At 39.8% G+C, this 18,332-nt stretch overlaps 1 protein-coding gene across 1 annotated transcript in view; it reads left to right on the plus strand.

The window, feature by feature from the left end:
- HEATR3 (HEAT repeat containing 3) overlaps positions 1-18,332 on the plus strand; it is a 35,391-nt gene that overhangs the window by 9,444 nt on the left and 7,615 nt on the right. The window contains exons 4-10 of the mRNA XM_034788696.1: positions 2,735-2,847; positions 5,295-5,404; positions 6,116-6,256; positions 7,712-7,995; positions 9,405-9,495; positions 13,023-13,180; positions 17,970-18,052. Coding sequence (XP_034644587.1) covers positions 2,735-2,847; positions 5,295-5,404; positions 6,116-6,256; positions 7,712-7,995; positions 9,405-9,495; positions 13,023-13,180; positions 17,970-18,052 — 980 coding nt within the window. The remainder of the gene's footprint in view (positions 1-2,734; positions 2,848-5,294; positions 5,405-6,115; positions 6,257-7,711; positions 7,996-9,404; positions 9,496-13,022; positions 13,181-17,969; positions 18,053-18,332) is intronic.

Consider the following 18,332-nt stretch of genomic DNA (forward strand, 5'->3'; position numbering starts at 1 on the left):
GTGTAAACCCCGAGGGCAGTTCTGCGCTACAAATTTACATTGGCACAGCTGCAGTGAGTCTGGTGAAGATGCTCTAAACTGATGGGAGAGAGCTCTCCTGTCAGCTTAATAACGCCACCTCATGAGAGACGATAGCTATGTCAGTGGGAGAAGCTCTCCCGCAGACGTAGCACTGTCTACACAGGAGGATAAGGTCGGTATACCTACGTCACTTGGGGTGCAGATTTTTCACACCCCTGAGTGACACAGTTGTACTGAAGGAAGTGTGTGGTGTAGACCAAGGGTGAGGCTGCATCTTTGTTTGTTTGCTGGGTAACTTGTGTATGTTTGCTTTCCTTTACTATTTCATATTTGAATCTGGGGTTTTTCTATTAAATCCACTTCTTTTGTATTTGTTTTTTATCCCCAAGCAGATCTGTTGTGCAAACTGTGTGGAGTGCGTGCGCCAAAGTAAACTGATAAGTAGGGGGCCTGTTTCATGCCTTCACGGGAATGGTCCAGGTGACTGGTATTTATGAACTCGGGGAGGATGGATTTGGGGAAACTCAGGACTTCAAGGGATGATGGAGTCACCCCTCAAGGAGTGACTAAGCTGGTGGAAGCCAGGGTGAGACCTTGTGCTTGTGGGCTAGCTACTGATATCAGGGTTCTGAGCCATACAGCGTTTAAGGCACCCCAAGGTACAGGGCAGGTGGTTACAGAGCTCCTTACTCATCTGGATGATCTCCGAGATGTCACAGTAGCATAGTTGGTACAGGAGTTGCACTTCAGTATCAGTGAACTAAGGTTCACACTCCAAACACTTGCTGAACAAACCCTAGTGGATTGAAAAGTGAGGGAACAAAGTACAAGCTCCACAGGTTATTTTCTTTTGTTTATTTCGGGTCAAGAGGAATAATGAAGGAAAGGGGAGAATGAGAAAATCGAGTCCTTGTATGCAATGGATAAAAAGCAGCTTGGGAGCTTATGTTTGAAATCAGAGCCGTAGCAGCAGAGCATTAAGGCACCCCAAGGTCAGAGGGCAGGCAGTGACTGAGCCCCTTACTGGTTGTGATGATCCCCAAAATGTCACAGCTCCCTAAGGAATTGCTACTAATCCCTTTTCACATAAATTATTATACAAATGGAACACTTTATTTCTATGAGAGTTTATCAAAATTATATGCAAATCTAGAGAGAGATCCCAAGCAAGGACCTGATTCTGCACTCTGATCTGCTAGCACAGACCCCTGTGCCCACACAGAGGTCCATTGAAGTTAATGGGACCCCACAGAGATATAGGGAGGGCGAATCATGCAAGCAAATCTGATTGCAGGATCTTTACAATTTTACATTACATGCTATGTCTACTGAGGTTCACAGTGAGTGCTGTAATCCAAATTAATGATTGAATTTACAGTTGGCAACGCTGTACTAGTCACAGTAAGATAAAGTGTTTCTAATACCGCTAATTGTACTATATAGTCTCCATTTGGTCCAGTGGATAAGGCCCAAGACTGAGAGTCAAGACCTGGGTTCCATCTATCCGCTGACTTTACTGTGTTTTGGACAAGCTACTTAACCTCTGTGCCTAACTTTCCCCATTTATAAAATGTGGATAACTGTTAATCCCTGTGTAGGCTGCCCTTCTGAGACCCTTTTCCAGTCCACTGAGTGCATCCCTTTTAAGTAGAAGGTCTCCACTTCCCTTTGGGATGGGATTCCACGAACCTCCACTCTCCCATTGGGTCTCTGATTTATGCCTGCTAGCTGTCAACGATATTACGTAGTAAGCCCATGGACTTGGCACCTGCAAGAGTTTTCCTCTGGGGGTTTATGGACAAGAATAGTATGCAGTGACACAGGAACAGATTCTTGAAAACAAAGAATATTTGTTTTGCCAAAGGGTACTCAGCTCTTAGAGAAGTGGATTTAAATTAACAGAGATCTACACGTACATTGTCTTACCTACACTTGGCATTCCCCTTGAGGCCCTGGGTAGACCTGACTTAGCTCTGGTGCCCCTCTCTTCTCTTTGGGCACCAAGTTACAGCATGGTTGCTGCAGACCCCTAATTTCCAGTAAGTCTCTGTGTCAGCCTGATAGCTTCCCTCAGCATAGGGGCAATCATTTAACAGAACAGTGTTTCTCCTAAATTCTGAGTCTTTCCAGTCTGGTTTCGTTAACAATCCTTTTTGGTCTAACTATGCATTCAGACAGGGTGATTACACAGAGGGGCATATGACATTTATAAAAAAACAACATATTTCCCAGTTCTCCACATTAGCCATGTTTGTAACGTTAGTCACTCCTTGAGGGGTGACTCCAACAGCCCTTGGAGTCCTGAGTCTCCCCAAATCCATCCTCTCCGTGCTGTGAGATATGCAGATGACATTCTGTAAAAGTGTTTAATTATTAGTATTAATGGACATTCCAGTGTTTCTGAGAAGTATCTGGCACTGTTTTTTCTTGTGGCAGTCAGACAAAAGTTTAACAAGTTTATTTATCTATAAGAAAATGCTTTTGAAAATGAGGGTATTTGTGACAAGACATCGTACAAGGTGATTTTGTAAAGGTGTGATAATTTCTTTTCTGTAGAAAGGAATAGTTGAATTTGTATATGACACTGTTTGCCATGAAGAGTTGCAGATGAACTGTAATTTCTGTCATTAAGTAGCTGTCCTGAGATCTCTACTTTCAATTTTTTTCTCTTGTCCAGTTTTTTTCCAATTCCTTTTTGCCTATTTGGTTACAGTGCAGTGCTGGACTAGAGGCCAACGAGGTCTCCCCCACGAAATGCAAAGATACAAAGAAAAATTGTGTTGAAGACATAGCCAATGAGGCTGTTAATGTGCTGTGGAATGTATGGTAAGCTCCATTTTAATATTAACACAGATGCTTTTCTTATATATCTAGTTCCTTTGAAAAATGGTTTGACCTGATATGCCCCAGTGAAGATAAAAGCAATAATATCTGATCACTTCATTCCTGAAAGTAGTTTATATATTAACATGGTTATTCCTTTTCAAACTTGGAAAATGTATTTATATACCTTTCCCCATAAATGGCAAATAACAAAAAACATATTTTGTAAGTGAAAGATCTTGAAGATCCACAAAGTTATTATTTTAAAATTATTATTAATCAAACAGGTAGGACTGTGCTGAAATCTGACTTCCAAGAGCTACTCAGCCTAAACCGTGATTTTTGGCTTTTGTGCAACTACTATATCATAGTCACTCTGAAGGTGAAGACTTTTTCTGCAGTTCATGGGAGACTGAAGACTACACCTCCCAAATTTCCTGTAGGACCATTCTGTAATGGAGAAGTAGGGGAACATTATAGTCCAACCAGGAGACTCCAGTGCTGTCCCAGCCTCAATGGGGAATGTAGGCCCCACTTGAGTCCCTGCTGCTGGAGCCTAATGTTTTGCTACAATTAAACTACTCTCTGTGGGCCTGATCACACACTCAGTGAAGCCAAGAGGAGTTTTATAATTGATTTTGTTGAATTCCGGCCTCTTGAGTTCTGGAATGCTCCAAATCATGGATTGTATAAATGGGAGTCCCCTAATATTTATAGCAAAGCCACAGAATGGAAACCTAGGGTGCCCCATATACTGCTGGGCTCTGCATTCTCCACTGAAGGGGTAGAGTGGAGTTTCCTGTGCCCATTCTATCAGCACCTAGAGATCACTCCGTGAAAGTGTAAAGAGTGCTGAATCTAGAGGGAGAGGACATTAAGGAGAATGCAGAATGTCTAGGTAGGAATATGGAGTATTGAAATAGGGAAAGAATTAAGACCTATAGAACATAGAGGTTAGTAAACCTTTAGGGTGTCTGTAATGGAGAGAATGCTGCAGAAGAGTAACAGAATAGTGAAGAGAGTGCTTAAAGTGACCTATGCAGATCTGTAGCATAAAGAAAGGGGACACTGACCGGGTTCAGCAAAATGTTAAAATCAAAGGCAACTGAAGCAATGCACAACCTGATAACAGATTTGTCCACTGTGTGCTTTCCCCAGGTACTGCAATCCTGAGGGGAAGATTAAAATGATGGATCATGCCACCCTTGCTAGAAATAGCTTCCCCCTCCCTCCTGCTATCTGACATTGTAAAGAGAAATGTCACTTGTTTTAGGCAGGCATCTCCTCTGTTGGGCCAAATCCTGCCACCTCCTGTGTGGGGATGGGCGACTTCGTAGCAATGGAACACATCCAGTTATGCTATACATAAGAGCCATGATTTTCTAGCTATTAGGCGCCACCATTGTGGGGGGAAAGAGTGAGGATTTCTTTTCTTCCTCCTCCCTCTGCAGATGTTCCCAGTGCCCGTTAGTGCTTGGATACAGGATGAGTGCTTAAGCATATTTAAGCATGTGAATAGTCCTGTTACTAATTTACATTGATTTGTGTAACTGACATGAAGAAAATTATAGGTTGCACAAAGAGAAACAGAAACAATATTAATAGAAACTCTAGTGCAAACATTGGGATGACACAATCTGACAAAGACTTGGGCTAAGAGTTCGAACTGAATTTCAACCTAGAATTGTTTTTTGTTGTTGTTCATTTTGGCTCCATCATGTAAGCTGCTCCATGGGGGTGGAACCTTGAGCCCATCTGAAGCCCTACTGTCTTCATTTGGGCTCCAGGCATCTACCAGCATGGGGTAGTAGCAGGGTTGGGGCCTTAGTGTCTGACACACACAGAACTATAAAATAACTGCATGCACAAGTCTCTGTGCTGCCATATAACCTTTTGTTGTGTAACCCTTGCCCTCGATAGAACTAGATTTCTTGTATTCGTCACTTGTCAGGTCTTATTTCAAATGTAAGTGACTTTGAGACAGGGACCATGTTTTGTAAAGCACTTAACATATTTTGGGAACTAGATAAATAATAATTCTCACAAGTTTCCTGGCCATGGTTGAGTTCTGTGGTGTTTCTGATCTGTAGAAGTCACAGTCCCGTCTTAATATTTTGGTTCTAAGTGAAATAGGTGAGGCAATTTAAATAAATACAAGTAAGATCAGTAAGATAATTAAAGTAAATGGGACCTTTCAGATGGTTTTAGAAACTTAGTACAGACTCCTGAATGCCAACTATCTGTGCTGGAACAATGACTTCTTATTACTTACTGGAAAAGAACCACCCTTTAAAGTGGAAAATGTGTCCTGGAGCTGTTAGTTTTTTTAAAAAATTGATTAATAAAAATATAAATTCCAAAAATAAAATGTTTGAATAAATTGTTTGAGTTCTATTAGAGTGACTTTTGTTAAAAGTGAAAAATGTTTTATCATTCTTTGTTTTTCTTAGTGAGTGCAATGGTACGGCAGTATCTATATTTAATAAAGAAGGGTGCTTGGATGTTGTGTTACAATATTTGAAGAAATTTTCCACAAATGTAGATCTGGCTATCTCAGTAGGTAAGTGGTGTTCATCATGTAGTCTGAGCTACGAATATATATCTAGCCCTGCAATACACTGATTTATAGGGTCATGTTAATGATCCTATAGAGTCACAGCTGAAAATAAGAACTTCAAAAAGGCTCCTTCTAAAAATTACACTTTGGAGTTTGAAATCTTGTATGCTTGTTCTCACTCCAAAAGGGGAGTGATGTATTGTAGTGCTTGAGGGAGAGGGAAGGTTTTCTGGAGAAAAATAAACTAATTTAGCTTTTTTAGGGAAAGGGGATGAGTTTGTAATGGGGGCACCATCAATTGAAAAATCCCACTTCTCTGAAAATGTTTGCTCTAACTAATATTGTTACAAGTATTTCTCAACACTTCCACTGTTTCTCTTATACAGTCAGTCAGGGCTTTATCCACATAACTTCTGCATGTGAGTAACTCAATTCAGTGGGACTGCTCCCTCGGTAAAGTTATTCATGCCCAAAAGGGTTTGCAAGACTAAGCTCTTGCGTTACTTTCACCTGTTTGTACGCGTCTTTCATGCAACAAAAAAGGAGAAGAAAACCCATCTTTAGTAGAAAAAAGATTGTTGGGGCGGTGTAGTACCGTAAACTACTTTTATCCCGCACTTGTTGAAATTGAGCAGCTTTCAGGACAATAGTGTACTATCCAGTTAGAGATCTGAAAACAATACACTTTTGTTTGGTTGGTTTTTGTCACTACAGCACATTGCTTGCAGACAGTGACGGAAGATAACCCAGAGCTGCTTTCTTCTTTCAATACTTCTGCACACCAAGTATTGGAATCCATAATGTTGTCCCAAGACAATACCATGGAGCATATCCTTTTAAGGACATTGTCGGCAGGTATGATTCAACTGGACCCTAACTTTTCTATTTGGAACATGCTGTATAGAAGGTAAAGTGGGATGGGAGTGGCAGAGGTTTTAGTTCTTCATCGTGCCAAAGTAATAGCAACAAATTATGATGTTGCCAAAGTGCCAGTTTAGAAGCAGGAGTTGGGTAGATTGTTCTCAAATCTATTCCTGCCACTGTTATACCTTTGTCATAGAGCCTGGGGTTTCATATGTCATCTTTCACAACCATATAGCGTAACATAGCCAATATCTGAATCATGCCTAAAGGCAATGCTGTCTCTTGATTGTGATTTCAGTCCCAATTTGGTTACTCATTCATTAGTTCTTACTATGGAAATAAAGCAATAGTAAATATTAAAGTAACTATGTTGCTCTTGACCTTACCTATGCTGGGCTTTGAAGCATTTGGAAATAGATTTTGAACTTTGTTTTAGCAAGAACAATGTTTAAACCATTTCTAACATGATTTATCTGGCCACTCTGTGTGAGGCCAACCTATTACACTGCAACAGAGATTTTTGAAAGCAGTTTTACAACAGTCTGGCCTGTCCAGGCTGGCCAATCAAGACTTGTCTGAAATTGGTTTAGCTGGAAGTGTGTTGAAACGGACTTTGAAAATCTGTTTTCAAACGTGTTTTTTAAAGCCCAATATAAAGGGCCTGGGCCACTGGGTGCTTTGCCTTTAGCTTCACCATCTTGTGTTACATCTTCCAGTTAAGATGCTTTCTGACACTGAAGTACAATTAACTAGAATTCTCCTGTCTAAAGCACTCAGTACCTGTGCTTGGAAAGGGAGGGTTTTATTTAATTTCTCTTTATTTTTTGACTGTTTATAGGTCTGACAAATAATAAAATCAAGCAATGTAGTGTGGAAGAAAATCTCTCCCTTCGTCCTTTTAAGACCACGAATAGCTCAAAATTAAACTCATTCAGTGTCCTGAAGATCTGCTATATCTATCAGGCAAAGTGTCACCAGGATTTCCCTATGGAAATATTTTGTCCATCTTCACATAATGAGGTTTGCCCCAGCTTACAGTTTTGGGCCCTGAATGTTCGATATAGGTTGGCACTTGAAGAACTGAACAGAAAGTCACAAGTCTATAAAACTCCTGAAATTTCAATTCATAAAGGACTCGTACCTTTCTGAAGGAGGCAGTTGTTTCTCAGTTAATGCAAGGGATTGGAAATTGGGGGACATGGGTTCTGTTTTCAGCCATGCCATGAAACCTCTGATCATGGGGAAACTTTTTTGTGCCTTAGAGTCTCCTTTTGTAAGATGGGGATCTATATCTGTCTTTGAAAAGTATTGTGAGATTCTTGATGAAAGATGTGACATAGATACTGAGTACTATAGTTAGCACAAGTTCTGGTTTTGCAATGGCTACAAGAAGGCCATGCACCAGGTAGTTTAAAGGTTTTAACATTCTAACTCTCCCATGTTTAGGCTCTGTCTGGAATATAAAGGACACCATTCCATCCAGTAGCCAGGCAAACACAATTAATGCTATCCTGAAGATTTTCTCAGAATCACTAGTGGTGGATGCTGGTGAAACAGTTATTCACATGAAGGAAGCTGAAACACAAAGGTTAAAACTCACTGCAGAGGCAGAAACTGAGGAGAATGTGAGTGATACAATAGACAACTCTGTATTGAAAGAAGATGATGAAATGGAAGAACCACCTAAAGGAAAAGTCAAAAGAGAAAATGACGTTTCAGATCTACTTCCAGTAAGTATGGCTGATTGTGGCTGACATAGCACTTAGTGGAGTGTTATGCTTCTGATTAGTTTTTGGTTAACTGTCAATCTCATTTTCCCATAACTCATTCGCAGTAGGGTGAAACTTTCCCAAAAAATTCAGCCTCAGACTCCTGGCATAGAGAATTCCATCCTGATCTGTTCAAGTTTGGCAAAGTTATAAGAAACTGAAAATAGGGTCCTATAATGGAAGGTTCACCCTTAATTATAGGCAGAGCTACCAGCATGGTATCAGTGCCGCCTCCTTTTCTCTGCCAGGTTGCCGCCCAAACAGGAAGCCGCAGTGGTTGCTGGGGCTGGAGTGTGGCTTCTCCCCCCTTCCTCTACCCACCCCCTTCTGGCATAGGACCATCATGCTAACCCCCATCATGCAGCCACAGCCTCCCCACAGAGTGGGAGGCGAAGGGGGGCTTGGCAGTTGTGCCTGTCCTGTGAAATTCCAACCCTTATCCATGATTTTGCTGGGATTCTTTTTTTTTTTTTTTAAACCCTGCAGTTTACAAACGGCTTTACAACTAAACCAAATTTGGGCAGATTTTCATTGGGACCGCAAAAGGCATATGCCTGACATGAAGCCCAACCCTTGCCAAATTTCAGGTCTCTGCTCCAAAGCATGGGGGTGCTAAATCTTTTCAAATTAAAGATTGTCAGAATTTAACAAGGGCAAAACAATAGCCTCATTCTCAGAAACCGCTGAGTCATTTTGGCTGAAATTTTTTAAAATACATTCAGCCTGAGGCAGACACCCAGTCTGTCAGATTTCAGCCCACATTGTTAAAGTTTATGAAGTGCACCTCTACCCTGATATAACGCGACCCGATATAAAATGAATTCGGATATAACGCAGTAAAGCAGTGCTCGGGAGGGGGGGCAGGGGCAGGGCTGCGCACTCCGGCGGATCAAAGCAAGTTCGATATAACGCAGTTTCACCTATAATGCGGTAAGATTTTTTGGCTCCCAAGGACAGCGTTATATCCGGGTAGAGTGTAACTGAATTAATGGGAAGTGCCCGGCAACCTTAGTAAACAGTGGTACCAGTCGCACCTGTAATTCTTCTTTACAAATTATGAGAATTCGGACATATTGAAAAGGAGGAAAACAGAACAACTCTGAGTTTTTGGCAGGTTTTGATGAGATTAGACCTTTCAGGATAACAAGTGATCTGTGCCTATTAGTAGGTTCTGTTAGTCTGCAGAACGAAATACTAAACAATTTCTGGAGTTTGGCACACACCAGTGTTAGTAGAACATTTGATATTCTCTATTCTTTTAGTTTGTGACAACTATTCACAATTATTGTATTTTGTCTGCTTTGGTTGACAGTCTAGCTACTTTAAAACTAGAGTGCTATCCTCCAAAATTAAGTGTTTGTTTTCTCTAGTCTGATAAGTGGGAGCTGAAACAAGTGACAGCCTTACTGATGGCTCAGCAGACTGCCCTGGAAATCATTGTTAATATGTGCTGCAGTGAAGGTATGTCGGCAGCTTTTTCATTGTTACCAAGGCTTCCGTTTTTAGTAACATGGCAAATTTAGTTGGACTGTTCTGGGATCTTATCTGACTTGACCTGTTAATCCTCCCATTCTCAAAAGTGAACAAACCAGAGATTTGAATCCTTTAACGCCCCTTACTGTACATAAAGAATCTCAAGATATTAATTTCTAATCCTTTTTTCTATGTGTTTGACATTGCAGATTTGAGGTGTATCCGTTTCAAACTTCCCTCTTTGTTGGAATCCTTCAGCAAAATTATACACAATCTGAAGCCAAGTCTCCACTTAAGTTCCACCAGACTTAGCGATGTTGGTTAGGGGTGTGATATTTTCCTTTTTTTTTCATGACATAGCGGTGCTGTCAGAAGCCCTAGTGTCTGTAGTTATATTGGCAAAAAAAAGGTGCTTTTCTGGCATACCTTATTTTGCTGGCTGAAATCTGTATCCGCTTTTGCTGGGATAACTGCATCTACGGTAGGAAGGTTTTGCCCGGCTTTCAAATGTAGGCAGGGCCAAAGGCTCAATAGCTATTCCGTCCCCAGGTAGAGGCTGGGAGCGCTGTAGCTCAGGTTTCAGCTTTTTGTGGTGTTGCTAGGGTGACCAGACAGCAAATGTGAAAAACCAGAACGGGGATGGGAGGTAATAGGAGCCTATATAAGAAAAAGACCCCCAAATCAGGACTAAAACAACAAGGAGTCTGGTGGCACCTTAAGGACTAACAGATTTATTTGGGCATAAGCCCAAATCAGGACTGTCCCTATAAAATCGGGACATCTGGTCACCCTACGTGTTGCTATCTGGGTCCACCATCAAAGAGGGAAATTTGAACCTGATACCGTTGATAATTCTAAAAAAAAAAAAAAAAAAAAAAAAAAAAAAAAAAGGGGGAAATGTTTTAAAGAGTAATGTAGCAAATGTTTTCTTTATGGAGCTGGAACAGCAACTCTTTTGCTTACTCACTAAATGATAAAGTCATAAATGGTTGGTTTTAAAAGAAATGGACAACGCCATTGAAATGTGCATTGTTTATCCTTTGGACCTTCTGTGTGAAGAATCTCTTAGTTTCTCTTCTGAGTGCAACGATGCCAGAGAATCATGAGTTTGTTTTTAAATCATGGTTTATATATAATAATCTGGTTTTTATCTCCATTTTTGCTATAGGACTTGCTATAGCAGCTGCAGTTGAGCATCCCAGTTGCTTTTTTTAGATTTGAAATAGTGACAATAACTTTAGCTCTGTTTCTGTTAATCTGTGCACCAGATATTTTTCTTTTGCGGATATTAAGAACCTCCCCAGTCGTCTTGCAATTGTGTAAAAATGTTAGCTTGAGTTTCATGAAAGTAATTTCAAAAAGTAACTGTCTGATAGATCCCTTTTTTAAATAATATGCCCTGACTTTCATTTTTATGTATTGGGGGAGAGAGGGGAATAAATAAAGGCTTTTCTGATCCCTTGTTTTGGTTATGAGAGTTTCCTGGGCAAGAAAGAGAACAACAACACTAAACCTGCCCAGGCCCACCTCTCTTCCCACCTCCTTCCTTTATGTGCATAGATCCACCTCTTAAATTTTAGCTTTGTTGCTGTTACTGATAAATGCTCTCTTGGGGAAGAAAATGTGCATAAACTCCCCTAGAGCAATGCATGAAAGTGATGGAACTAACCACCAACAGAAGAGCAACTGATTAATACATGAAATTCTGTGCAAATATACCTAGTACATTGGGGGGAAAATAGATTTTTTTTCCATTAATTTTTTTGTTCTAGTGAACTTACTTACTGGTTATTTGCAGGAATAGTAGGTACAACATTTTCAGCTGGAAATGTGGTTTTCAGGTTGATGATGGCTCTTTAAGAATAACTTACAAAAACGTCTTCTCTCTCCCCTGCCCTCTCCACTCCCCCTCCCTCGTTCTTTATGTCCCAGGGCATTCAGTGCTGCTATTAAAGGCTTTGATCCGACATTTGGATCTGTATAGAGTGTGCAGGAAGGTGGCTCTTGAGCAGAATCCTGGACAGTCAGTAGGATTCCATGAGCACCTGGATCCACTTGCAGGATTGGAGCCTCAGTTTATTACAGTAGATCGATCTTCTGCTGTGCAATCACATTCTTGTTATGGAGCTATCTTCTTCATCTTGCATTGGCTTTCTTATTCTCTTTTATTTTCCTTTAGTGTCTTTGCATCCTAGAATTATGGAATGCAACTTCAAAAGTGGGAGGAGAGGCAGCTTTTGTACTTTGCTGACAATAGGAATTGTATGCGGACAGTGTGGTTTGTGCTGGTAGTTCACAGGGCTCTACATACATGAAGCTTCTTTTGAAAACAGCCTGCTTCCCTTTTAAAAGCGGAACAGTATTTTTTTTTTTTTTCAGTTTTGACTAGTCTCTTCAGCAGTTAGTCTGTCTCTTCTTTTTAATCCTGGTTTATTAGTCATTCTTCTGACAGTTAATAAAATAATCAAATAACTGAGGAGTCCTCAACAGGAATATTAAAATGAGCAGCTGAAACTTGTAATCTCTGACACTGTTGCTCCGGACTATAACGTAAATTTGATCCCCGGGCTGCCCACATTTAGGTGATAACTTCTTAAGTAAATCTTGCTGGTTCTGATGAAAACCGTACTAACGCCATGTATTCCTTTTGGTAATTTCTACCATGTGAAAAATTCTGCACCTATTAAATGGATATCTCATCTAATGAACAGTAATTCATAAGATTTCCTCATTTAATTAGAAAATCTCTTGTGGGTAGCTGCATATCCTGCTGTTGGTTTACTCACTATAAAATACAACCCCCTTGTGTTATTACAGTCCATGATTAGACAGAAATAAGGTCTGTAGAAATTAAGAGGAATCCAGAGATGGGTGTTCATTTAATTTTCAGTTTGCTTAGGGACGAAGATATTTTGATTTCCGAACTTCAGCCAGAGTACTGAATTCACAGACATACTCTGCTCACCAGGGGACCCAAGGGAATTAGCTGAACTGGCATGAGACAGACTCCACACCCCAGGTCCTGGCTTCCTCTCAATGGGGGCATAACTCAGGGAGCAGGAGTCATCAGGTGGGGCTGCAAATGTGGGTTTGACTGGGGATCATCTGTAATGAGGAAATATCTAATTATATTGTAATATGTATAATATTTATATTACATATGTATATATGTAAATATATCGCTTGCCCTCTACAGATGCAGTTTCGGAAAGAATAAAAATATACCAAACTCAGCAGTATGTTCCATCCTGTAGTACTTGATAAATTGAATAAGCTTAACCTAAACATGAGCCTTTTATTAAAATAATTCATATGATACTGTGTATGTGTCATGCACAGGGCTGTAGGCTTAAAATGTACTAGAGCACTAGTTCCTAGAGATTGTCTTGTCATATTTTTCTGAAGTTAAACTGGGCATCAGACACTGGTTTGCATACTAGATAATTCAGGAGTTGGGGGTGCCTAGTTTGTGTGTGACTTCAGATTTCATTCTTAAATCTGTGTTCTATTCTCAGATCCCTCTGATGACGAATGGGAAGAACTCTCCAGCAGTGATGAGAGTGATCTGTTTATGGAGAACTCCTACGATGAGGGAAGTGGGCCACCCATGTCACCCCTTTGCCTCTCTGCCGATGTTCACGCAGCACTCATGAACAACCTCATTCCAAAGAAGGTAGAACCGCTGTATATCATCTGATCACAACTCCGATTCAATCTTCTCACTGTGTCTGATTTAGACCTTAGTTTAAACCAACGAATTATTCGAATCCAACTTTAGTACAGGAAGATTGATTTTTGATCAGCCTTTAGCATTTTTAAAAAATCCTAGATATACAGCATCATTCATACAAGTTGACTTAGCTTAAATAATTCTGTGGTGTAAATGGGACTAGACAATTCCTCCGGTATGTCAGGAATGAAGTCAGATATTGGGCTTTTCTGAAACTGTACAGGATTTTCCAAGTTGGATATGTTAAGGGTGACCTGCATAGAGAAAATGGAAATTGAACAAGCCGTGGGAATAAATGCCAATTTTCACTCCTAGCCAGGTTGGGGGAGAATGCCAGAGAGCAAACTGAAATAAACACAAACTTCTTCCCCCCATCCTCCCCTTAATTGTTAATTTCGGTAGTCCACTTGCCAATTCTGAGTTTGCTGTTGAGTCCCCAGAACTCATCTTAGTAAGATTTCACAGGCATCAGAAAATATGAAATGTTCATTTTTTAAAGTGACTATAGTAAAGTTTTTCTCAAACACTGTACACCAGTCCCTGTGTCTACACACTTGGAGGCTCTCTCTGTTGCATCAGTGCTTAGATTGATTCTGTAGCATGAGCCGTTCTGGAACCTCAACAACTAGCCTTTAACTAGTGAGAAGATTTCTATAGGAGCTGTAAGAAGGGCAAAATAAATCGTCTGTGCTGACTACCCTTCACAACCTAGATAGAGACAAGGTGGGTGAGGTAATATGTTTGATTGAACCATCTTCTGTAGGTGAAAGAGACAAGCTTTTGAGCTCCAGCTGAAGCTGGAGGTCACCTGAAGAAGAGTTCTGTGGACCTTGAAAGCTTGTCTATTTCACCAACAGAAGTTGGTCCAGTAAAATATATTATCTCACCCATCTTGTGTGTGTCATATCTTGCATAGCTACAACGTATCTACAACACTAAAAACTTCATAGCCTAATCATATCATATATAACATTCTTTCTAGTGTACTAATATCTCAAGAGGATGTTAGAGTGGCTGTTAAAGATAGACATTTTAAAATCAGCAGTTCCTGATAACTAGCATCCAAAAGTTTTAAAGAAGGTGGCTGAGGAACTTGCAGGACCATTAATATTGATTTTAGGTCTTGGAATGCTGGGGAAGTTCCAGAAGACTGGAAGAAAGCTAATGTTGTGATTTAAGAACGTAAGTACGGCCATACTGGGTCAGACCAATGGTCCATCTCGCCCAGTATCCTGTCTTCTGACAGTGACCAATGCCAGGTGCTTCAGAGGAAACTCACTTGATGATGACCTGTTCTGTTATACATTCCCAGCTTCTGACAAACAGAGGTTAGGGACACTTCAGGGAATGGTTTTGCATCCCTGCCCATCCTGACTAATAGCCATTGATGCACCTCCAGGAACTTATCTAGTTCTTTTTGAACACTGTTATAGTCTTGGCCTTCACAACATCCTCTGGCAAGGAGTTCCACAGGTTGACTGTGTAGCAATACTTCCTTTTGTTCGTTTTAAACCTGCTGCCTATTTTTGTTTGGTGACCTCTAGTTCTCGTGTTATGATAGAGAGTAAATAACACTTCCTTATTTACTTTCTCCACACCAGTCATGCTTTTGTAGACCTCTGTCATATCCCCCCTTAGTTGTCTCTTTTCCAACCTGAAAAGTCCCAGTCTTATTAATCTCTCCTCATATGGAAGCTGTTCCATACCCCTAATAATTTTTGTTGCCCTTTTCTGTACCTTTTCCAATTCCAATATATCATTGTTGAGATGGGGCAACCAGATCTGCATGCAGTATTGAAGATGTGCCAATATTTTAAAAGGGTAAATGGGACATCCTAGGTAATTATTGGCCACTCAGTCTGACATTGATTCTGGGCAAGATAATGGAGTGGCTGATATGGGTCAATTAATAAAGAATTAAAGGAGGACGATATCATTCATGCGAATCAATATGGGTTGATGGCAAATAGATCTTGTCATACTAACTTGATACCTATTTTGGATGAGATTGCCAGTTTGGTTGATAAAGGTAACTGTGTTGCTGTAATAGGCTTTTTAAGCCATTTGATTTGGTACCACATAACTTTTTGTTTTAAAATTAGAACAATATAATATTAACATAGTACATATTAAATGCAATGAAAGCTGGCTAACTGATAGGTCTCAAAATGTAATGGTAAATGGGGAATCATTATTGAGTGGGTATGTTTCTAGTGGGGTCGTGCAGGGATTGGTTCTTGGTTCTAAGCTATTTTACATTTTTATTAATAACCTGGAAGAAAACATAAAATCACTGAAAGTTTTCAGGTGACAGAAAAATTGGGGGAGTGGTTAATAATGAAGATGACAGATCACCGATAGAGAGCAATCTGGAGCGCAAGCAAGCAGTTAGCTAAATGTAAATGTATACATCTAGTAACAAAGAATGTAAGCCATACTTACAGGATGGGGGACTCTCTGTTGGGAAGCAATGACTCTGAAAAAAGATTTGGAGGTTGTGGTGGATAATCAGCTGAACATGAGCTCCCAGTGTGATCTTGTGGCCAAAAGGCTATAGTGCAGTCCTTGGATGCATATATGGGAATCTCAAGTAGAAGTAAAGAGGTTATTTTAGTGCTGTATTTGGCATTGGTGTGATTGCTACTGGCATACTACATCCACAATTCCAGAAGGATGTTGATAAATTGGAGAGGATTAAGAGAAGAGGCACAAGAATGATTAAAGGTTTTGAAAACATGCCTTGTAATGATAGACTCAAAGAGCTCAATCTATTTAGCTTAACAAAGATGAGGTTAAGGGATGACTAGATCACAGTTTATAAGTATCTACGTGGGGATCAAATATTTGATCATGGGCTCTTCAGCCTAGCAGAGAAAGGCATAACACATTCCAATGACTGGAAGTTGAAGCTAGACAAATTCAGACTGGAAATAAGGAATAATTTTTTAAGTGTAGGTTATCAATCAGTGGAACAATTTACCAAGGGTCTTGATGGATTCTCCTTCCCTAGCAATTTAAAAATCATGATTGGATGTTTTTCTAAAAGATATGGTCTAGGAATTATTTTAGGGAAGTTCAATGGCCTGTTAACAGGAAGTCAGATGATGATCACGGTGATCCTTTCTGGCCTTGGAAGCTATGAATCTAGTTATTGTTGTTCCTACCCTTCCCTGCCCCAATCTCAGCACAGGTTTCTGTGGTTAGCACAATTTTTGCTTTTGCTCTCTAGGCCACTGTAACAAAAGCAGAGCCATGACTCTTACTGTTTATTTTAAAATATATGTATATATACTTGGATCCTTCTCAAAAATACACCATATTTTGTTAACAGGTTAAACGCTTTGGGTTGTTAAAACTTATTTCTAATTTATCTTTATAACTGATGCATCCCAGGAAAATAACTTTAATCCTCTAGTACTTAAAAGGACACCAACTTAAAAAATCATTTTTCTGGAAAAATATTTCACCTGCTACTTTTACAAGTAACAAATCAGATAACTGTAACTGGCAACATGAGAAAAATATTTGTTTTAGTTTGCTTTATTTGACAATGTTTGGGTTTTTTTTTTTGCTTAGTCACTCCTGACTTTACACAGAAAAAGCTAGTGAGTTTCCCCTGTGTTTGTAGGTTTTTCATGCAGTGACAAGGAAGAGGAAAACATTTTTTAAGATAAGAAAATAGGACTGTAAAATAACAAAAATTCAAAGAGGAACTTCAAGTTAGGTGTAAAATCTGAGGCAAGTTTGAGTACATTTAGAAAGAAAATTGACTTATTTCACATTGAAGGTGTTCCTTTCTAATGAAAAGATCAAACTTCCAAACATTTTGTTCAGTGATAGTATATACTATAAAATCATATTGGGGACTCTGCCATTAGTGGTTGATGATATCAGAAAAATACTTCATCTAGCTGTGCAGGTGAAGTAGTTTGATTTCTTTCAAACGAGGATCCGGAATGTCACTGGATGGTCTGAATAACATCTGATTTTTTTTTTTTTTTAAAGCCTTTCCTGTCATTCTTTGATAGTCTAATTTGCTCCCTACTTGCTAACAAGTTCTTTGTGTGAACAACAGGAAGATCTTTGGAGGTTCCCTGATTAATCTTTCTATCTTTTCAGCTGCGGGAATCTTACCTAAACTTTTTAACCTTAAAAACTTGGTATGAGGGATTGGCAAAAGTTCAGGGTTGTTAATTTGTAAAGTGCCTAGCTTATTCTTAATTGTGGGTTGCGAAGTTAACATGCCTCATCTTGTTGTTGTTGTAGTAGTAGTAGTAGTATGGCAGTGTGATAGAATTGAGAACAAAGGGGGTGTCTACGTAAGATTAACTGTATTCAAGGCCCGGTGTACTCTGGCAAACTGAACCTAAAATCTCTGGTGAGGTCCCTGGATTCTGCAGCATTGTGGAAATTATGCAGCATATTCATTTTCAATTGTTTAAAGAGGTTTTAAATTAAATATGGAAACAAGTACTTTATAATTTAATATAAAAAATCTTATGCTAAACCCAGGGCATAACTTTCGTAGAAGTTGTCAGGAGAGAAGCTGGAGATTCCGGCAGTTGAGTGAATCATGGTTGGAACTTTTGACATCTGGGGACGCACTGGAGGCAGTTTGGGATTGTGGGATAAATATATAGGTTAATGTTTCTGCTGAATGATCAACAAAGAAATAGCTAACATTAAACTGTCCTTGACCCCCAAAAAACCTGTTGCCAAACTTTTTTTCCAGATTCTTGAAAAAACCGCTTTTCCGAACAGTGTTGCTGTAGACATCTGTACACACAGTCCATCTTGGAAGCCGTTAATTAAAAAGTAGGAATTTCTTTGACTTTTTAAAATTTTCAGTGCATTTGTAATTAAATTATTAATGTAACACCAGATCTTCAATTTCAAGATTTTTTGGATCATAAACATTGATCAGGGCCATCTCCAGGCACCAGCAAACCAAGCAGGTGCTTGGGGCAGCACATTTTCAGGGGCCACATTCCAGCCAGCCTTTTTTTTTTTTTTTGTGCTTGGGCGGCAAAAGCCTAGAGCTGGCCCTGGCAGTAGCAGCGCGTCCTGCACTGGTGGCGCCCTGGGGCCGCTGCGG

The sequence above is a fragment of the Trachemys scripta genome, chromosome 13 (assembly GCF_013100865.1).
Source record: "Trachemys scripta elegans isolate TJP31775 chromosome 13, CAS_Tse_1.0, whole genome shotgun sequence".
In the NCBI taxonomy this organism is placed as follows: domain Eukaryota; kingdom Metazoa; phylum Chordata; order Testudines; family Emydidae; genus Trachemys; species Trachemys scripta.